Source organism: Mercenaria mercenaria, chromosome 9, assembly GCF_021730395.1.
Source record: "Mercenaria mercenaria strain notata chromosome 9, MADL_Memer_1, whole genome shotgun sequence".
Classification (NCBI taxonomy): domain Eukaryota; kingdom Metazoa; phylum Mollusca; class Bivalvia; order Venerida; family Veneridae; genus Mercenaria; species Mercenaria mercenaria.
Genome location: NC_069369.1, coordinates 27,950,731 through 27,974,208, shown reverse-complemented (window position 1 = coordinate 27,974,208; position 23,478 = coordinate 27,950,731). Strand labels below are relative to the sequence as shown.

The 23,478-nt window shown below is 37.1% G+C and overlaps 1 protein-coding gene across 1 annotated transcript in view; it reads left to right on the top strand.

Moving 5' to 3' along the window:
* Nucleotides 1-23,478, top strand: part of LOC123546790 (uncharacterized) — a 37,470-nt gene that overhangs the window by 6,163 nt on the left and 7,829 nt on the right. The window contains exons 2-7 of the mRNA XM_045333350.2: nucleotides 4,136-4,360; nucleotides 5,093-5,181; nucleotides 8,705-14,834; nucleotides 17,433-17,519; nucleotides 18,058-18,163; nucleotides 19,198-19,326. Of these exons, the coding sequence (XP_045189285.2) occupies nucleotides 4,147-4,360; nucleotides 5,093-5,181; nucleotides 8,705-14,834; nucleotides 17,433-17,519; nucleotides 18,058-18,163; nucleotides 19,198-19,326 (6,755 nt within the window). The 5' untranslated portion in view covers nucleotides 4,136-4,146. The remainder of the gene's footprint in view (nucleotides 1-4,135; nucleotides 4,361-5,092; nucleotides 5,182-8,704; nucleotides 14,835-17,432; nucleotides 17,520-18,057; nucleotides 18,164-19,197; nucleotides 19,327-23,478) is intronic.

The following is a 23,478-nucleotide window of genomic DNA, read 5'->3' as shown; positions in this document are numbered from 1 at the left end:
CTGTTTTATTTATTACGGTACCTTATACGCTCTTTTGTTCCGCTTGTTTGTCAGTTTTCAGATGTTTAGTGTCCGGCCATCGCAACTGAACACCCGAATTTTTTTTTACCCGCGAGGGCCGAAGGGTTTTTGAAGGTGCCGCACTGGCTGTACTGTACTTTTAAAATACATGTTAGCGTCTAAAACAACATTTATTTAATATGAAATAGTCTTAATACCCAAAATACACGTTACTTACCAATCAAAAGAAGCGTGGTCATACGGTGATAATTAATTACCCATGAATAATTGACAGTCTTTCTTTTGCATACAAAATGGCGAGTGGAGAACTCGTCGCTTCCGGTAAAGGAGATCTCATTTATTTGTCAGGTTATTTTGGTGAGATTTGCTCTGTATGCCTTTCAAGTTGCCGATCTATTTATTATTATAGCTCTTTGGTTTTACTGCTTGCGCATATTGGCGTGTAGACACAGTAAATGTTAATCGTGTACAGTACATACATAGGTTTAGATCACCAGAAAATTCGTAATTTTGGATATTATTTGAAAATGTTTACATAAATCATTGAGGAATTCAATCCCCTTTCGATACATGTAAGTTTTATTTGAATTCATGGCCAATTAGTGAAATAATCAGCATTTAAACCTAAAGAATGTAAAGTTTTGGCAGTGATGAAAGTTTCATCGGAAATTGCTTCCACTATTTTGGTCTTTCGAGTGTTTGACGCGAGTGGGGATATTGCCCATATGAAAATTGTATCTCAATATTTCCTAGGATCGTGTCAAATTAGTTGGACTAGCTAGTATTGTTGCTGCCCTCTGTCCGTATTCCCCAAAATATTGTGTATATTGTATATTGGTCTGATCATGGAGTTGTGATAGATGGAGCTCGAGATACTGATATACTCGCCATCACTAATCTCGCGTCATCACTAATAAAAAGTAATTTTGCGGTATTAGAGTTGCACCACCTACGTGATGTTTGCATGACAAAAGTTTGTGACCTATTTTACTCATGCTAGCGAAAAACCATCTTGCCTGTAGTTATCTTGCTAAATATCTGCCAGTATTTATTAAAATCGTATTTTTCACATATCGATTGCAGAAAACCAAAACAAATCCATTGATTAAGCAAAACTTTGAAGTGTTTACAAGCTTGTCTACCAGCTGCTGGGCATTTATCCTCATTAATTATGCAAATTAAGTCCCGCCCATAAGTCAGAGAACACCAACTTTTATGAATTTCAAACATCCTCCAGCTAGACAAAAATGAATGAAATATCAATATTAGGCTCTTAAAATGTCGCTGATATGTGCAAAAACGTCTAAACTTGAAAGATTTTAAGGGGGAGGAAGGGATGTGGGCCCCGAGACCATCTCCTCAAAGTACGCCCACAGACTGAACAGTGAATTAGAACATGTTAGTAATAGTGCAATATTTAGGCGCTGATACATAATGACCATGCCCACGACCTTGTGGTATACTTGCAAAATATCTGGTGCGTAAACTGCCCCGAGGAGTATATTAATAACTAGTGCCAATGTAAACAGTTCATATAAAACATTTAAATTGGCGTTTAATGACTTTTGAGTGTTCCTGTTAGTTTGACTTAGATAGCTTTTCAGTGTTTAAATAATATTTAGTGTTCTTTAACCTATGATAGATTGATTGCCACAGTTACTGACCTATACCGACAATATACTGACAATGGCTGACTGTTGTTGTTCAAAGTACACCTGTTTGTTTCTTGAATGACATCTGATTCATTTTCACACAGTTATTAATGCATATGACATGAAATATTGTGGTAAAGACAAGAAATACTCTGTTGTGTTGTTCCTTGTTTAATGTCATTAAGTCGAATGTCAAGTGTCGCGACAATACAGATGGATCGTATAATTATGAAAAATTTCAGTAATACGGCAGTGGGATTAAACCATTTCACATTGAAATTTATGTTACCTCTGTTTTTCTACGTAGAAAATTTCGGTGCTAATTTCTTATCATCAAACAGGCATTTACATTGTTATTCAATGTTCATAGCAGTAAGTGGGACGCTTTTATAATCCGTAAACAGCAAGCATCTGCTGACCCCGTTCATTACTATGTGCATAGTCTACTGGATTCTGTGTGTCTGGAAGAAAACCGAACAGCACCAATTTCAATAAATACCAAGAATTTCGACAGTTTACACTGTCTGTTTTCTTTTTCACACGTCTAACTGTAATGCGACCCTGTCCGGTAGCTCTGCTATTAAGCATAATTTTTTTTATGACCTCATGCTGTTTTTCCTTCAGAATCCTTTGTCTGCAGACATTTAAATTATCGCCACTTAACTTGTATGTGATTAATACAACCCTATGAGCCCCAATTATTGTGTGGATTCACCAATTTTTTAGATTGTATGTCTCATTGTTAGTAAATGTTAGGAATTAAGAAAAACAATGTGTTTAAAAGTAGTTGGTAAAATAAGTCAAATATTTATTTTAACTTGTGCCACAAGCAAAGATAATGACAGTAAATTCAGCGATTTTTTTCCTTACATATAAGTAATACCAAACATTGGACCCATTCACAATTGCAAACGATCTTTCACAATTTTCAGATTGGGTCATCCGGACCCATTCACAATTGGTGTGAAAATCTCTGAAAATAGTAGAAAAATGTAAAAAAAGCATTGAAAACCTTTAAAGAAGTTTGTTATCGACTTTTGCGAGGAAAAGCGTCTAATCGGTCAAGATTTGTTACATTCATCACCATATATTATTCACCCTTGAATGCTACTTCATAGTGCATTTGGGTACGAAATGTTTATTCATAGTGCATTTAGGTACAAATCTGTTAAATGGTGTTCTCATTAGTTTTGGAATAATAAATATATGAATGTAAGTTTTTGATTCCTATCTTTTTACACCCATATATTCATATTCAATCATTAAACATTTTGATTCACAATTTTGAGAAAAATGGCGCTAATTTTCACAATTTTTAGGTACCGTACCCATTCACATTTTTTTTTTAAAAATCGCTGAAATTATTCAATCTTGCCATGATTTAGAAGCCACTAGTAGGAACTAGCTAAAACATTTAAGCTTCATAGATGTTTATTATTATTAGCATAGTTGGATGGTCTGTCGTCTTCGTCCATCGTCCCTGGGTCAACATTTTTACTTAAACATCTCCTCTAAAACTACTGGTCAGAATTACACCAAACTTGATCAGTAGCATCCTGGCTTGGACCTCTATCAAGCTTGTTCAAATGGTTCACCTCAGCCTATTTTAGGGGCCACCAGAGCAACAAAATAGAAAAACCTTTGAAGAATTTCTTCTCGTGAACCGCTTGATGGATCTTCATCAAACTTTTTGTCTGTAGCATCATTATAAGGTCTTCTCCCAATTTTGTTTAAATGGGGCTCTTGGCCCCTTTTATAGGTCACTAGAAATTTATACCTTTAAATGACTTCTTCTCATGAACTGCTAGATGGATTTTCATCAAACTTGGTCTGTAACTTCATTATAAGGTCCTTTCCCAAGTCTGTTCAAATGGGGGCACTTGACCCCTTTTAAGAGCCTCTAGAGCTAAAATAGGAAATACCTTTAAAAGACTTCTCATGAACCGCTTGATGGATCTTCATCAAACTGGGCCTGTAGCATCATTAGAAGGACCTCGCCAAATTTTATTCAAAAGAGGCAGCTAGTTTTGCTATCTCTAAGCTGAAATGAACCCCGACTTGAAACCTAGCCAGAAATAAACTTCGCTACCTAGACATACAGGGCGAGTAGTGAAAAAAACATTTTACATGCCTGAAAAATCTTTGTTTTCCCATTCTAATAAACCATGAAAATTGCAATGTAGAACTACGCAGCTATTAATACCCCCCCCCCCCCACACACACACACACAAATTTTCGTTCTTGGTAACAAATTCTTTTGCCATGGTTATCATTCCTGCACTTTGTATTATTATTATCTCCACTCGACCAGGGATATGTTATCATGTCTTAATAATATAGATTTGAAACTACATGATAATGTTTATTATTCTATTTCTCATTTATGATGAAAAGTATCACAGCTTGGTACTGCCATCAAGCAGTTTAAAACTGACATTGAATCCATAATTATCTATATTCAGGTTGATTGAGCATGGACCAGCGTGTTTACTTACGATTAGAGAATGGAGAAATTGTCGCCCTTGAGGATGGGACAATTCCCGGCACTTCATATATTGTTCAGGATGGCGTTTTAGCTAGCACATCCAGTGCGGTACAGGACAGTTGTACCCCAAGTACATCGTATGTTGTTGATAGCACTAGCTTGCAGAATCAGACCTACACAGATAGAAATGAGTCAGCACAAGGTATTAATTTCAGAACTAAATCACTGAACAGATATAGACTACACAGGTTTAGTTGCTGACAGTGTAAATGAAAATATAACTTGCAATCTTTTTCATCCAATTTTGTGATGTATAATATAGATTTATCAAGCCTACAGTGGCAGAATTTTTTTTCATTTTTACTTTGTTATATCCAGCTGTGGTCTTTCAGGCTGCTGTCAACAAATTGTATAGTTAATATCATCATAGAAATATTTATGTTTTATGTTTTTATTCTATGAGGTGCGTAACGGTTTTGACTCAGCTGGGTCATCATTTTGTTGCCTCTTTATAATGCATGAAAAAGAAATCAGTAAATATATTCCAGTGAGCTCCATTTTGAAAACTTGACAGTCTTTATTATCATGTAATGAGTCATTGCATCCTATTAAAATGCAAAGCCCACCTGCTAGCTCAATAGAGAGCACAGTCCTATGGACAATGGGGTCGTGAATTCAATCCACGGGCAGGGCATTATGTTCTTCATAATGATTTCGTAAAAAACATTGTGTCTGATATCATTCGTCCTCCACCTCTTATTCAAGTGGGCAAGTTGTCAGTAACTTACAGAGAACAGGTTTGTACTGGTACAGAATCCAGGAACACTGGTTAGGTTAACTGCCCGCCGTTACATAACTGAAATACTGTTGAAAAACGGCGTTAAACCCAAAAGAAACAAATTAAAATACAAAAATAAGATTTTGTTTGTTACAGAAGAATATGTCGCAGAACCAACAACCCTAGAAAATATTGCTGTTGAAAATGATGGGACAGAGAATGTTGTCTACATTGTCCAGCATGAGGTAAGTGTCTTAAAAAGTACTGAAAAAATAACAGTAGGTTGCATAGTGCAATATTTTTAGCTCACCAGAGCCTGAAGTGCTCAAGGTGAGCAATTGTGAACGGTCATTGTCTGTCGTGTATCAACATTTACCTTGTTAACACTCTAGAGGTCACAGTTATGACTCAATCTTTATGAAACTTGGACAGAATATATGTCTTGATGATCTCTAGGTCAAGTTCGAAACTGGGTCATGTGGGTTCAAAAACTAGGTCAGTAGGTCAGATCAAAGGAAAATCTTGTTAACGCTGTAAAGGCCACATTTATGAACTTGAAACTTTGTAAGAATGTTTATCTTGATGATCTTTAGGCCAAGTTCGAATCTGGGTCAGGTGGGATCAAAAACTAGGTCACCCGGTCAAATCAAAGGAAAAGCTTGTTAACACTAGAGGCCACATTTATGATCCTATCTTCATGAAACTTCGTAAGAATGTTTATCATGATGATCTTTAGGCCGAGTTAGAATCTGGGTCATGTGGGGTTAAAATCTAGGTCACTAGGCCAATGAAAGGAAAATCCTGTTAACACTCTAGAGACCACATTTTAAGGTTGAAACTCATGAGAATCTGTCAGAATGTTTGTCTAGATGAATTCTAGGTCGAATTTGAAACTGGGTCTTGTTTGGGCAAAAACGAGGTCACTAGGCTGATCAAAGGAAAATCTTGTTAACACTCTAGAGATCACATTGTAAGTTTGAAACTCATGAGAATTGGTCAGAATGTTTGTCTAGATCACCTCTAGTTAAACTCTGAAACTGGGTTATTTTGGGTCAAAAACTAGGTGAGTAGGTCAGATCAAAAGAAAATCTTGTTAACACTCTAGAGGCCACATTTATGACCCTATCTTCATGAAACTTGGTCAGAATGTTCATCTTGATGATCTTTAGGCAAAATTTGAATCTGGGTCATGTGGGGTCAAAATCTAGGTCGCTAGGCCAGATCAAAGGAAGTCTTGTTAACAGTCTTGAGACCACATTTTAACTTTGAAATTCATGAGAATTGGTCTTGATGAAATCTAGGTAAAGTTTGAATATGGTTATGTAGGGTCAAAAACAAGGTCACCCAGTCAGTCAAAGAAAACCTATGTGTGTGCAATAGAGGCTGCATTTTCAATGGATATTTGTGAATGATCTTGATGAAATCTAGGTCAGGTTTGATTATGGGTCATCTGGGGTCAAAAACTAGGTCACCTGGTCAAACCAAAGATAAACCTTGTGTATGCAATAGGGGCTGCATTTTCAACAGGACGTGCATGAAACTTAGTCAAAATATTTGTCTCCATGAAATCTCAGATGAGTTTTTATCTGGGTTACATGGGGTCAAAAACTTGGTCACCAGGTCAAATCAAAGAAAAAGCTTGTTTACACTCTATGGGCCACATTTTTTATTCAATTTTCATATAACTTGGTCAGAATGTTTAGTATCATTAAGTATTGTATGATTTTGGTTAGAATGTTTGGTATAATTAAGAACTGTAAGTTTTTGAATCTGGGTCTTGTAGGGTCAAAAACTAGGTCACTTGGTAAAATCAAAGGAAAAGCTTGTTTACACTCAAGAGGTCACTTTTTTGCTCCAATCTCCATGAAACTTTGTCAGTCTTGAGACCACATTTTAAGTGATATCATGGACAGGTTCTAATCCGGGTCATGTTGGTTCAAACACTAGGTCAAATCAAAGAAAATGCTTGTTTACACTCAAGACACATCTTTTGGTCCAGTTTTTAATGAAAATTGGTCAGAATATTTGTCTCCATGAAATTTCGGACAGGTTAAAAATTAGGTCCAGTTGGGTAAAAAAACTAGGTCGCTAGGCCAAGTAGAAGAAAAATCTTGTTTACTCTCTAGAGGCCACAATTTTGCCCCAATCTTCATGAAACTTGGTCAGAATGTTTATCTCCATGAAAACTCGGACAAGTTTCAAACTGGGTCATGTGATGTCAAAAACTGGGTAACTAGGACAAACATGTTTACAAGTTATTATGGTGTGTTACTCTGGTAAGCGACCTAGGGCCATCTTGGCCCTTTTGTTCATAAAGTTTTTAAAGAGAACATGTATTTCAGCATAGTTTATCTTCCTTTCAGCATAGTTTATCTTCATGCTGAGAAAGAGTAGAAATCTTCAGTCAGTACTATCTTCTTATTTCTTGCCTTTTTGGTTGGAAGAGTTTGAAACTCCTTGCACATGTATGCAGTGAAATTTATAGTCATAGTTTTTATTTATTTTGATATTTTTATGCTCCCGAAGGGAGGCATATTAGTTTTCAACTGTCCATCCGTTCGTCACAACGTTAACTTTTTGCATGAAGGCACTTTATTCGCGAACCACTGCACCCAGGACCTTCAAACTTCACTTGCTGATAGTACTTATTGAGTACACGACCCCTACTGACTTTTGGGTCACCATGTCAAAGGTCAAGGTCACAGGGGCCAATGTTAACTTTTTGCATGAAGGTACTTTATTCGCGAACCACTGCACCCAGGACCTTTAAACTTCACATGCTGATAGTACTTACTGAGTACACGACCCCTACTGACTTTGGGATCACCAGGTTAAAGGTCAAGGTCACAGGGGCCAATGTTAACTTTTTGCATGAAGGCACTTTACTCGCGAACCACTGCAACCAGGACCTTCAAACTTCACATGCTGATAGTACTTATTGAGTACACGACCCCTACTGACTTTGGGGTCACCAGGTCAAAGGTCAAGTTCACACGGGCCAATGTTAACTTTTTGCATGAAGGCACTTTACTCGCGAACCACTGCACCAACGACCTTCAAACTTCACATGCTGATAGTACTTATTGAGTACACGACCCCTACTGACTTTGGGGTCACCAGGTTTAAGGTCAAGGTCACAGGGGCCAATGTTAACTTTTTGCATGAAGGCACTTTACTCGCAAACCACTGCACCCAGGACCTTCAAACTTCACATGCTGATAGTACTTATTGAGTAAACGACCCCTATTGACTTTAGGGTCACCAGGTCAAAGGTCAAGGCGCTGCAGGGGCATTTGTCACCATTAGTGACAGCTCTTGTATTAATGTTAAATGGTATTGCATTTAAATTCTTAAAGGATACACGGGTGAAATTGTGACATAGTGAAAAATACACATAACATGTTTAAAAGTTTATGTGCATATATCTTAAAAATATTTCACCTAGAGTCATGAAACTGTGTATACAGTGACAGGAAGAGAGGGCACCTGTGTCTATGGACACACATCTATCTTTAACTGTTTTAACTTTTATCTTTTGTTGAATATGGCACGCAGGAAAAAGATTCTATGACTGGTTGTAGGTGCAAATGGGAAATAGCCAGCTCTTGTGTAACTGATTGAGCAGTATTTCAGCACAGCGTCTTTACTACTTAAACAGATATTTTCAAGCTGGAAATTCCCATGTGCACCTACAGCAAGTTAAGAGAATCTTATTAGCTAAACCAAATTCATATAATCATGCTTATATACTGATTTTCATTGTGCTAGGGTGGTACTACTGATGGAATGCAGTATGCTGTTATTGGAGAATCAGGTTCCGTTGGTTCTTCTTTTGCCGTTCAAACTGTTTCTTCTGGCAGTACAGATGCTAGAAGTGAAAAGACAGTGGACTACACAAATATCACCAGTATACAGGACATGAGTGGAATAGAAACCTTATCACGAGTTGCAACTCAGGAATTTGCTGGATCAGTCATACCTAGTAATTCAGGGACAGGAACCAGTCAGTCTATAAAGGGAGACTACTCCATGGAAGCTAAACCTCAGAATGAAAATGAGCTTGCTGAAGGAAATAATGACGAAAATATAAGTCTTTCATTTTATTGTCAACACTGTGCAGAGACATTTGAAGAATTGGAGAGTTTCAGATTGCATCTTAAGAGTGAGCATGATATTATTGACGTGGGAGGCGTTTCAGATAGCGAAAATGTACTAACACTCTTTCCTACTTGTCAGTTGTGCTCCCAAACATTTGTAGATGCGAAAGAATTACAAGAACATAAAAAGGTACATGCTGGAGAATTTGATCCTTCATGCGCTAATACAAAGTCTGATCAAAGTAGTAGAGCAGATAAACAAGCCAGAAAGGCTAACTTTAAATGTAGATTCTGTGATAATTACTTCGAAAACAAAAGTATGATGCGTGAACATGTTGCAACTGAACATCCAGACAAAAGTTTACCAGAGGAAATCAAATCCAGTTCCTTTACAAAATGTCCATATTGTCATAAGATGTACGTCCTCAGGGGAAATAACAAATCTCTGATTAAACATATTAATTTGTCTCACCCAGGAAAAAGTGTTGATGTAGTGTCCTCATTAGCTGACAAAGAAGACCAGTTAGAAGAAAAGATTAATTGTCCTTTCTGCGATGTAGGCTTCTTTTGGGAGAAAAGTCTCATACGACATATGAAAGATCAACATCCGAAAATACTTGAAGAAACGGGGGATGATATCTTTGCAGAACTTGGAGTTCAAGATGTGCAGACACCCAACAGGAGGTACAGGCGTTCATTGAATGACGGAAATCAAGATGTCACATTGGCATGTCCAGAGTGTCCGAGAAAATTCTTATGGGAAAAGAGTTTGAGGAGACATATGGTAGAACTTCATAATGAACCTACTTTGCGCTCTAGACGTAATAAAAAAGGACCAAGAGTGTTTCAGTGTCCGCATTGCAGTCTGGTATCCAAATATGCCTGTGCTGTTAGAAAACATATGGAGAGAAAACACCCAGAAAAAGTAAAAGGTGTGGATGTTTCAAAATTACAGCTGCCAACAATAGAAGCGGATGCTGCTACTGATATTGAATTAAAAACAGTAGATAAGCGACCAGCTGAAGAAAGACTTAATTATTGTCGGTTCATTTTCAGGTGCCCATTTTGCACATATGCTTGTAAACAGAGTTCCAACCTAATTAGACACTTGACCTCAATTAAACATGGTAATATATTTTCACCTGAAGAAATAAAAGATATTGGAATAAATTCCTTTAAGGTTGAACAAAAGATGGTGACTGATGCTGATGAGGAAGAAAATCTTGATGGAACTTTAAACAAGAGATTATCAAAGTTGAGGCTGAAGGGAAAATTACTAGATATCGTGATGACAAAATATGAAATCTTGAAACAACGGAAACTGGAAAATAAAGAGAATGGAATAGATGGAGGGGAAAATGAGGATGACTTTAGTGATATGGACATTGATAATATAATAAATGTAGCTGAAGATGAATCAGAGGAAAGCTTTAATGAAGAGGAGGATGATGATGATGATGAAAAGGGTCGACTGGAACAGACCAGCAGTAAGAGAGGAACAAGAAAGAGTAAGGATGCAAAAACTGCTGAACAAAAAACAGAGGAGAAGAATGAAAAAGATAATGGAAATATTATAGGACATGCTGACAATATAGATATTAAAACTTTGAATTGCACAAAACATATGACAGATGGTACTGAACAAGTGACAGCAAAAGGAAATGAAAATACAGATAAAAAGCAAAAGGAAGAAAACTCTGGCCAGAAAAGTGATATCACTACAACAGATATTGAAATGATAGAAATATTACCACTTGAAAATACAAATATCGAAAACGATTCTGACAATGAAATGGATATAGATACAGACACAGGTATTGATACTGTTCAGTTGAATAATTTTGGAAGTAGTTGCAGAAGTGAACCAAATACAAGCAGTAGAAAACTTAACACAGAAGATAAAGTTACAAGTAAACAAGAGATCAACAGATTAAATGGGAAAAACTCGAGAGAAAATAACCAGCGAGAAAATCAAGGTAACAAACAGAGAGTTGTGGACATTCAAAACAAGAGTGCTTCGGCTGCAGATAAAGTTACATCTGTTGGTGAAAAGAAAATGCCTTTAAGAAGTAAAAGTAAACCAGTTGAAGCAGCCAATGGAAATTCAGGGAAAACGAATACCAAAGCAAATTCATTGGTGTGTGAGGTTTGCCATAGAGAATTCAGCTCCTTCACTGTGTTTAAAGAACATTTGCCATCTCATGTAAATATCAAAGTTATATTCCGATGCAAAGAATGTGAATGTGAGTTTCCATTTTTAAAAGATTTGAAGAGTCATATGAAGAAAGAACACAATCGGAGCTGTTCTGAAAATGACGTTGCAGATGTACATACAAATCTTGTAAAGATGAATTCAAAACCTGTGACAACGTATGATTGTCCATACTGTGAAATGTTATTTTCTCAGTCAGCTACACTTCAGCAGCATGTTATTATAGACCACTCAGACAATATTGAGTCAACATGTATCAAACAAGAAAGTGGTGTTACCTCAAGACCTACGGCCAGTGAAACAGTTGTATTAGCTTTTAACTGCCATTTTTGTGAATGCTTTTTCCGTAGTATAAATGATATTGTAAAACACATGTATATTGTACATAGAGATGTGGAAAGATCAAGTGTAAACACTAGCATTGATTCTGCTGTAAGAAAATCTGGAAGGAAAAGAAGGGTACCAAAGTGGCTTGAAGAAGCCAGTGCTGATTCCAGCCCTGCAAAAAAGACAAAAGGCCAAAATCCAGGAAATGATAACCAAATGTCCAAGGCCAGCAATTTGACTCCCGTATCAAGACCCAGGGAGAAGAAACAGTCAAAATTTGCAGGAGAGAGCAACATAGCAGATATAAGTAAGAGAAGTAAAGAAACAACTGGAGCTGAAATTGTAAAAGAAGCTAAAGAAGGTACTGGCAGTGTTAAGAAAACTAAGGAACAATTTCAAACTAAAGACACTCCAAAAACTAAGGATGTAGTTGAACTCGAGGATTTAAATATATCAGGTTCAGACAATTCTCAAGGTCTTGAAGTTGAAAGGTCACCAAGAAGTGTTAATAAAGGTAAGAAACCTTTCAAGAAACCTGAACCTTCTGATATAGGGAAAGGTCCTTCTGATACACAAGACAAAACAGAAAACCAGAACAAATGCCCTCACTGTGATTTTGTTGCAAGACGATCTTCTGCATTAACATTCCACATTAACTTAAAACATGCTAATGTTAAAACAGATATTAAAGAACAAGAAGCAAGAAAAATATTGGCTAAATCTCCAAAGAAAACAAGTACATCAGATTACCCAGTTGTTTCAAGAAAAAATATGGAAACACCAAACAAAGGCAAGCAGGATATTGATAAATCTGGAGATACATTTGTAACAAGAAAAGGTGCGGAATTGGAGAAAAAAGGTAAAACAGCAGTAGAAATGGAAAAATGTCAAGTTGATCCAGATAGTCTTGCAAAAATGAAAAACAACGATAATGCAAATTCTAATAGAATTCAGAACAGTATAGGAGAAGTTGCAGAACTAGAGAATGAAATTGAAGAAATAGAAGATGAAATGAATGATGAAGAAGATTATGACATAGAATTTGGTGATTCTGATGATGATTATAAACCAGACAAAGATGATTATGATGATGGTGATAGTGATTTAGATGACTTGGAAGATGATGATGTTGATGATGGTTATTCAATATCTGTAATGCTAGAATGCCCATATTGTGAAAATGGGCTTTTCCAAAGTTTTAGCATCCTTGAATCCCATGTTAAGAAAAAACATCCGGAAAAGGCCAACACTTTCAGTGTTATTGATGTAAAAACTAAAGTAGAGCTGGATGGCACAGTAAAGAGTTCAAATTTAGTACATACCTGCAAATATTGTAAGAAAAATTTCTCGAGCAGATCACATGTAAGGGCTCATGTAAAAAATAAACATGGCAAGAAATTAGTGGATACTTCTGGGAAATCCTCAGGAGAAGCTATAGATGAAAACACTGAATTTTATAAATGTCATTTCTGTAGTGTTGTATCAGAGTCAAGAGAAAATGTACTTTCACATATAAATAGACAACATCCGTTAGAAAAAGTTCACCTGAGTGATATAGAAAGATACAAGCCATCCAAAGAGGACATCATAAAAAATGTATTTAATTGTCCACATTGTGAAAAAAAGAACATCTGGAAACAGGGTATGTTGAGGCACATTAGTAAAACACATCCAGAGGTTAAAGATGAATCACACAAAATTGTTTGTGAAAAGGAAGTTGTGAAGAACAAGCCCAAGAATCTATACCAGTGTGTTTATTGTAACTGGCAGTATGAAAAAAGAGCAGATGTTCTTGCTCATATCACAGATACACATTCAGATCAACCACAGGTTACTGAAGATGACATTGTGGAAGTTGATATTGCAGACAAAGTTGATAATAATTTCCAGTGTCCATATTGTGATCTTAAAAGTAAATACAAAAGATGTGTTATCAGACATGTAAATAGAGCTCATAGTGAGATGAAAGGCTTCACACACAGTGATGTCATTTGTTTGAGATCACTGAAAAGAAAGATTGCAGCTGCTGAGGGGCTTATTTATATGTGTCCATACTGCGATTTTGATAGTCGATGGAAGCAGTGTGTTATTCGCCATGTGGACATTAATCATCCTGATGTTATGCACTTAAAAACGGGAGCCATTCCAAGCGAATACAGAAAGAGATCTGTTGTGAATCTTGATGAAAACTCAGAGCTTGAAAAAGACAATGACAGAAAATTGGATTATTTCAAATGCCCTTATTGTGATGCAATAAGCGAGACTAAAAAGGGAGTTGTAGAACACACATTGACGTATCATCCAAAAAAGTCAACCATTAATCGAAGTCAAGTAAAAAAAGCTGTTTGGGATGAAGTAGATATCTCTAACAAGGGCTTTGTCTATAAATGTTTAGCTTGCAACAGTGGCAGCAAGAGGAAGAAAACTGTTGTCTTGCATGTAAGGAAAGCTCATCCAGAGGTTAAAAAATTCCGCATTGAGCTTTGTCGTGCTGAATTTATTAACAGCGAAAGGAACACAGATGATATGTACAAGTGTAAGCTGTGTAATGAATTATTCATGACTACAAGAGGGGTTAGTGCCCATTGTATGCATGTTCATCCTGACGAAGCAAAAATTGTCATAGAAACGGTACGTGTAAGTGAGAAACTTACCAATATTTTCAAATGTATGTATTGTGATCATAGTTCAGGTTGGAGAAAAGCAATAATCAAACATGTTGAGATTCATCATAGTGACATTAAGAATTTCCAAGCGAAAGATGTAATTTGTGAAATTGTGCAAGAAAAAGAGCTTCAAGGTTCAGGTGGCTTTCAGTGTCCATACTGCAATACGGTAAACCACTGGAAAAAGAGCATTATACGTCATATCAAGACAGTGCACCCCAATGAGCGACAGGACTTAGAAATTCATTTCAACCCAGCAGCATCAGTAAAATCTGGCGGGCGATCTTGCCGAAAAAGTAGTAAGCAGATTAAATGTCTGAGGTGTGGAATATCGTGTAGAAGTATAGAGAAAATGAGAAAACATTTCTTGTCAAAACACCCAAAGTTAGCAAAGAATTATCTGGGTAAGGGTAATACAGAATTGGTGTATGATGCTTCAAATGGAAGACAATTAGACTATGTTTGTGTTTTGTGCAGTGCAAAATATATGTGGAAGAAGAGTTTACTTGTGCACATAAAGTGTCGGCACCGAGAGATGTTCCATGTATACCAGGCCTTGGATCATGTGGTGGATATAGTAGCTGGTGGCACTGATGGTTAGTACATTCCGTCTTGTAATTAAATAGAATTTATTGTATTTATTGTATAATTATAATTCTGCTGCTGATACATGTATAAATAGTAGTTAATCCCCCGCCACTTGTGGCGGGGGGTTACAATAATGGTCTCCTTCCGTCCTCCTGTCCTTCCATAACATTTTGTGTCTGCTCTGTATCTCCTAAACTCCTTGAAGGATTTTCATGAAACTTGGGTGAAATGATCACCTCATCAAGCAGATGTGCAGAACCCATGGGTCAGCCATGTCGGTTCAAGGTCAAGGTCACAACTCGAGGTCAAATGTTTGAGCCTTCATTTTCGTGTCCGCTCTGTATCTCCTAAACCCCTTGAAGGATAAACATGAAACTTGGGTCAAATGATCACCTCATCAAGCAGATGTGCAGAACCCATGGGTCAGCCATGTCGGTTCAAGGTCAAGGTCACAACTCTAGGTCAAATGTTTGAGCCTTTATTTTCGTGTCCGCTCTGTATCTCCTAAACCCCTTGAAGGATAAACATGAAACTTGGGTCAAATGATCACCTCATCAAGACGATGTGCAGAACCCATGAGTCAGCCATGTCGGTTCAAGGTCAAGGTCACAACTCGTGGTCATATGTTTGAGCCTTCATTTTCGTGTCCACTCTGTATCTCCTAAACCCCTTGAAGGATTATCATGAAACTTGGGTCAAATGATCACCTCATCAAGACGATATGCAGAACCCATGAGTAAGCCATGTTGGCTCAAGGTCAAGGTCACAACTCAAGGTCAAAGGTTTTAGCCTTCCATTTTGTGTCCGCTCTATATCTCCTAAACCCCTTGAAGGCATTTTATAAAACTTGGGTCAAGTAATCACCTCATCAAGAAGATGTGTGTACTGATGAGTCAGCCATGCCGGCTCAAGGTCAAGGTCACAACTTAGGGTCAAAGGTTTAAGGCTTTCATTTTGTGTCCACTCTGTATCTCCTAAATTGCCTGAAGGATTTTCATCAAACTTGGGTCAAAAGATCACCTCATCAAGAACTCATGAGTCAGCCATGTCAATTCAAGGTCAAGGTCACAACTCAATGTTAAAGGTTTGAGCTCTGTGTCTCCTAAACCCCTTGAAGGATTTTCATGAAACTTGGATCAAATGATCACCTCATCAAGATGATGTACAGAATTCATGGGTCAGCCATGTCAGTTCAAGCTCAAGATCACAGCTCAAGGTCAAAGGTTTACCCTTTCACTATCCATAACAATGGCGGGGGATTTAGCTGTCTTTCAGACTGCCTTGTTACTGTTTATGGTGAGTTGCGGCTTTTAGCAAGATCCATATATAAACTACCGATGTAACTCATTGCAGACTTGGAGCGGTCTTCTGCGCATGCCCGAAAGTGATTATCAGTTGTAGTGCACGGCAAAAATATGCATATTTTTGCATGTCCGCATGCATTTAGTGTACAATATGCATAAAATACTGACTAAAGGTTAGGGTTAGTATCACCATGGTTACAAAATATATACATTTATGATGTTTTCGTTAAAATTTAGTTAATCCGGTATGTACCGGAGTCTGTAATTTATACCGGCGCTCCAAGTCTGCATTGAGTCACAGTCCCAAACTACATTATACCAAAGTTAGCCGTGGTTGGTGGTAGGATTTTTTTATTGATTTTTAAAATACTTGAATACATGTATTGTCAATTTTATATCCAAAATGTTATTTTTCCCTGAGTAAAACTTGACAAAATCAAGGATAAACTATTAGTTTTAATGACCCTACATTTATGTATGTGGGAGGCAACATTGTATTGTTGCTGCTATCTGTCCGTCCGAAATCTTGTGTGTCCAGCTTCTCCCACACTATTAGCCTGATTTGCTTCAAACTTTCACAGATGAACAAGATTGATGTCTGTAAAGAAAGGAACTTTTTCTGTGACCATTTTAACTGCAGTTATGGCCCTTTGATAGTTTCACTGTGTAGGATATCTACATGTATAGAGAAACTCCTGTGTGTTTTAACTCCACAAACCCTACTTAAAGGATATGCTTGAAAGTTTCACAGATGAAGAACCTTAATGTGAAGATGACCATAAATAATGGACTTTTTCTGTGATTCTTTTTTTTTCTTCTAGAATTACTGTATTTCCCTTTCTTAATGTCACAAAATAGGCTATAGTGAAGGAATTTGGTGTGTTCAGCTCCTCACACACTTCTTGAAGAAGTTGCTAAGATGCACAACCTTATCTGAATACAATTTGCCTCGAACTTTAAGTCAGACATCCTTCATTTAAAGATGGTCTGTACTAAAACCTTTGCTATTTAGAGGATCACACAATATGTAGAGGCATCTATGTCCAGTGGACACACTTCTAGTTCCGTTATGCCTGTATGATCATATGAGCTCAAGGTATGAAAAAATATTTGCAATTTGAATGTATTTTCCATATAGTAATTTTTAAACTCACTACAGAATTTTATATCATAACAAACATATTTATATATTATATTTTAAATTTCTTGAAACAATGCAGATTTATCTTGCAAGAGTAGTTGTAAGAGCTTTGATATTTATTGTCTTTAAGCACATATACCACTATTTAATTTAAACTTTAGGTCAATGGCATGCTGAACAGCCTGATGTTTCTGCTACAAATCAGCCCACTCCAGTCTCAAAGCCACAAGTTGTAAAGAAAGATACAGGTATATTTTGAATTTCTTAGAATTAATTGGGTGTTCATTGATTAATGGTTACAGTTGCATCATCTTGCCTTTAGCTGCTGAAGATTTGATATTCTGCAAGGAATATAGAATTCTCTCACATGAGGATGCCATCCAGCTGTCTTACTGAATGTCAGCTGGTATATGGAGATGCCTGCCCCTGCCTATAAAATGCCTTGAGGAGCACTCGATGTCTTCCTCTCTTCCACCATTAAATCTGGAATTTGCTTTTGGTCAAACTTATGACATAAATCAATGTAAATTATTGATGTATAATAGAATTCTAATTAAGTTGATGCAAGGTGGTATAAAGGATGTTTCATACAAATCAAGTCTTGGTAGAGTTCTATGTTTCAATGGGATCTTCTTATAAACTTTATTAAAACTCAACAACTTGCTACGTAATCATTGACATATAGGAAAAAATAATCAGGCAAAAGTATGCTTTCCTAATTAAAAAGAAGAAAAAAAGCTGTACATTATATTCTAAAAATGCAAATACTATTATTTTTCATTTTAGAAATTCCTAAGACAAGACGCTGTGAGAAATGCAACGTGGTGTTTAAGTCACAATGGGATGCTAATGTACATGCAAGATTAAAACATAGGAAGTCTTTGAAGAACAGGTAAATTTACACAAAGCTTTAAAAGAAGGCACATTCATATAGTAACAGTGTTAATGTAAGAATTTTAGACAGTTAAAGGCTATTGCAAAGCAGTATTGTTATGCCCTCTAGATGAATGCAGAAAGAGAAATTCATTTTGTGCCCCCACTCTACAGAGGAATGCATATAGCCTCCCCCCCCACCCCCCGAACTGGGGGAGACATATTGTTTTTGCCCTGTCCGTCCGTCCATCACACTTCATTTCCAATCATTTGACCTCGAACCTTCAAACTTCATAGGATGATAAGGCTTATGGAGTAGACGACCCCCTATTATTTTTTTTTGGGTCAGCCTGTCAAAGATCAAGGTCATAGGGGCCTGAACATGGAAAACCATTTCCGATCAATAACTTTAGAACCACTTGACCTAGAATCTTGAAACTTCATAGGATGATTGGACTTGCAGAGTAGGAAACTTCTTAGGATGATTGGACATGCAGAGTAAATGACCCCTTTTGGTTTTGGGGTCACTCAATCAAAGGTCAAGTTCACATAGCCAGAACATGGAAAACCATTTCCAAATCCTTAACTTGAGAACCACTAGGCCCAGAATGTTGAAACTTCATGGGATGATTGGACATGCTGGGTGAATGATCCCTATTGCAGCCAACCATCAGTGTCTCTTCGAATTTTGCTCCTGTCCCCTGTTGACTTCTTGCCTATTACAGTGCATGGGGGGGGAGACATGTTTTTTTCTACAAAAGCATCTTCTAGTTTCACACATTTTTAAGGGATTTTGAAATTACTTTGTATGAATGTACATCGTAAATAGCAATGTGTTGCATGAATATGATCTGACCTAAGAAATTCATTCAGGATTTGCTTGCAACTGAGTGTTAAGAATTTGATGTTCAGAATGCAAGTCACAGTAAACTACAAAAAAAAAACTAAATGTAGAAAATGGTCACCAGTTAACTTTTCAGTAAATTATTTGTATATTAGTACCCTTGATTCCAACATGTTTTGACTGAAACTATTGCTTTTTTCTACTTGTAGATTTCCATGCAGCAAATGTAGCTTGTCGTTCCGAACACAGTCTTTACGTTTAAAACACAAGATCCGTTGCCATAGGTATCAAAGATGTGGAAGTACATTGCATTGTACAGTTGCTGGATGTAACTTTAGGTATTTTTAAAAGTTTTTTTGCCACAGTTTAAAAGTTTAAGACTTTATATCTTTATTAGGTTTTACATTCTCTAAAAAGATATAGGATGATACAAAAGAAATTTTTTATGAATGTCCATACTGTAAGATGGGTTACAGTTATTTCATTTAATTTTGTTGGCATAAAATTTCGAGGTGCTCGTAAAAAATGAATCTTTCTTGGGAGTTGAACTTAAACATAATAGGAACTTCACGTGTTGAGATTAAATTCTGCAGATTGACTCAACCATTAAATTAACAAAGAAGTAGACCCCAGCATTAATTGTTTGTGACAAAATCTGTCTAGAATTTTGGCTCTAAATCATTTTAAAAACATCCTAATTCTTGTACTTCGTGTTTTGATTATTTATCCCCCCACCAAAGGTGAAGGGGATATTAGAAATGCTCTCCGTCCGTCCGTCCGTCTGTGCATCCGCAACGATCTTTGTCCGGATCATAACTCCAAAAGTACTTAAGGGATTTTCTTCAAACTTCATACACTGATAGAACACATTGGGAGGAAGTGCAGTGTGCAAGAACAATAACTCTACCTTGCCTATTTTTTGAGTTATTCCCCTTTATCTTATTTTCTTAAAAATTTTGTCCGGAGCATAACTCCAAAAGTACTGGAGGGATTTTCTTCAAACTTCATACACTGATAGAACACATTGGGAGGAAGTGCAGTGTGCAAGAACAATAACTCTACCTTGCCTATTTTTATGCCCCCGAAGGGAGGCATATAGTTTTTAGCTCATCTGATTTTTTGAAAAAAAATGATGAGTTATTGTCATCACTTGAGCGGTTGTCGGCGTCTGCGTCGGCGTCTGCGTCGGCGTTGCCTGGTTAAGTTTTATGTTTAGGTCAGCTTTTCTCCTAAACTATCAAAGCTATTGCTTTGAAACTTGGAATACTTGTTCACCATCATAAGCTGACCCTGTATAGCAAGAAACATAACTCCATCTTGCTTTTTGCAAGATTTATGGCCCCTTTTGTACTTAGAAAATATCAGATTTCTTGGTTAAGTTTTATGTTTAGGTCAACTTTTCTCCTAAACTATCAAAGCTATTGCTTTGAAACTTGGAATACTTGTTCACCATCATAAGCAGACCCTGTATATCAAGAAACATAACTCCATCTTGCTTTTTGCAAGATTTATTGCCCCTTTTGGACTTAGAAAATCAGTTTTCTTGGTTAAGTTTTATGTTTAGGTCAGCTTTTATCCTAAACTATCAAAGCTATTGCTTTAAAACTTGCAACACTTGTTCACCATCATAAGTTGACCCTGTATAGCAAGAAACATAACTCCGTCCTGCTTTTTGCAAGATTTATGGCCCCTTTTGGACTTAGAAAATATCAGATTTCTTGGTTAAGTTTTATGTTTAGGTCAACTTTTTCTCTTAAACTATCAAAGCTATTGCTTTGAAACTTGCAACACTTGTTCACCATCATAAGCTGACCCTGTACAGCAAGCAACATAACTCCATCCTGCTTTTTGCAATAATTATTGCCCCTTTTGGACTTAGAAAATCATTTTCTTGGTTGAGTATTATGTTTAAGTCAACTTTTCTCATAAACTGTCAAAGCTATTGCTTTAAAACTTGCAACAGTTTTTCACCATCATAAGTGGACTCTGTACATCAAGAAACATAACTCTATCCTGCTTTTGCAAGAATGATGGCCCTTTTTAGACTTAGAAAATCATGGGTAGGACAATATTTCTATTAAACAAAAAAATCAGATGAGCGTCAGCACCCGCAAGGCGGTGCTCTTGTTGAACCGTCTGTCGGTCTGTCCGCAATTTTCGTGTCTGGTCCATATCTTTGTCATCGATGGAATGATTTTCAAATAACTTGGCATGAATGTGTACCACTGTAAGACGACGTGCAGTGCGCAAGACCCAGGTCCGTAGCTCAAAGGTCAAGGTCACACTTAGACGTTAAAGGATAGTGCATTGATGGGCGTGTCCGGTCCATATCTTTGTCATCGATGGATGGATTTTCAAATAACTTGGCATGAATGTGTACCACAGTAAGACGACGTGCAGTGCGCAAGACCCAGGTCCGTAGCTCAAAGGTCAAGGTCACACTAAGACGTTAAAGGATAGTGCATTGATGGGCGTGTCCGGTCCATATCTTTGTCATCGATGGATGGATTTTCAAATAACTTGGCATAAATGTGTACCAGAGTAAGACGACATGTCGTGCGCAAGACCCAGGTTCATAGCTCAAAGGTCAAGGTCACACTTAGATGTTAAAGGATAGTGCATTGATGAGCGTGTCTAGCCCATATCTTTGTCATCGATGGATGGATTTTCAAATAACTTGGCATGAATGTGTACCACAGTAAGATGACGTGTCACACGCAAGACCCAGGTCCGTAGCTCAAAGGTCAAGGTCACACTTAGACGTTAAAGATCATTTTTCATGATAGTGCATTGATGGGCATGTCCGGTCCATATCTTTGTCATTCATGCATGGATTTTAAAATAACTATGCATGAATGTGTGACACAGTAAGATGATGTGTCGAGCGCAAGACCCAGCTCCGTAGGTCAAAGGTCCTAAACTCTAACATCGGCCATAACTATTCATTCAAAGTGCCATCGGGGGCATGTGTCATCCTACGGAGACAGCTCTTGTTTGAGTTATTCCCCTTTATCATATTTTCTTAAAACATTTTGTCCGGAGCATAACCCCAAAAGTACTGGAGGGATTTTCTTCAAACTTCATACACTGATAGAACACATTGGGAGGAAGTGCAGTGTGCAAGAACAATAACTCTACCTTGCCTATTTTTTGAGTTATTCCCCTTTATCATATTTTCTTAAAAAAAATTGTCCGGAGCATAACTTCTTCATGCATGGATGGATTTTGATATATCTTGGCACAAATGTTTACCACCACGAGGCGGAGTGTCGTACGCAAGAACCAGGTCCCTAGGTCTAAGGTCAAGGTCACACTTAGAGGTCAAAATATACAAGAATAAAAACCTTGTCCGGAGCATTTCTTCTTCATGCATTGAGGGATTTTGATATAACTTGGCACAAATGTTCACCACCACGAGACGGAGTGTCATGCGCAAGATCCAGGTCACTAGGCCTAAGGTCAAGGTCACACTTAGAGGCCAAAGGTCAGATACAAGAATGACTTTGTCCGAAGCATTTCTTCTTCATGCATGGAGGGATTTTGATGTAACTTGGCACAATTATACACCATCATGAGACGAAGTGTCATGCGCAGTTCCCTTCTTTAGAATTACTTCCCTTTGTTGTTACTTTAAATAGCTTTTATTGTAACTTTTTCACTACTAGTCGTAGGGAAAAAGCGAGACCACTTTTCTGTAGTACAACAAACATGCTAAATCCAATTTTGAGGTGTATTTTGACCAGTCTCTTCCTGATAAAGATTTTTGTGTGGACTTGCAATTTTTTTTTTTTTTTTTTTTTTTTTTTTAAAGATTAACTTCCCTTAGTTGTTACTATAAATAACTTATATTGTAACATTTTTATAATTGACCCTAGGGAAAAAACAAGACCACTTTTCTGTGGTACAGCATAGATGTTACTCCCCAGTTTTAGGTGTATTTTATTAATTTTATTATATATAAGGTATTTCTACCTAGTAAGGAGTTTTTTTGTGGACTTTAAAAAACAAAAGACTTACAATGATTACTAAACAACCACAAAATTAACATTCCATTTGCAAATACAGCTGCTAGAGTAAAGAAATTTGCTTTGACGGGCATATATTGTGACATTCTGGCACTCTTGTTCCCTGTTAGCTTTCCATTCCTTCTTTTTACAGTAGCCATATAGAAAAACATCATAGCTATACTCTTCATGAAACTTAATAAAATTTAGCAGTAAACCACCTCACTACTGACTTATTCTTTCTTCCACATCTTAAAACCCCTGATGCGGACCACATCCTTCAATTATGATATGCCCGGTGGGGGGATTAGCCATGTCTGACATGGCTCTTGTTACTATTTGAGCCGCACTGTGAGAAAACCAACATATTGCATTTGAGACCAGCATGGATCCAGGCCCTGCACATCCAGGCAGTCTGGTCAGGATCCATGCTGTTCGCTTTCAGAGCTTACTGCAATTAGAGAAACTGTTGACGAACAGCATGGA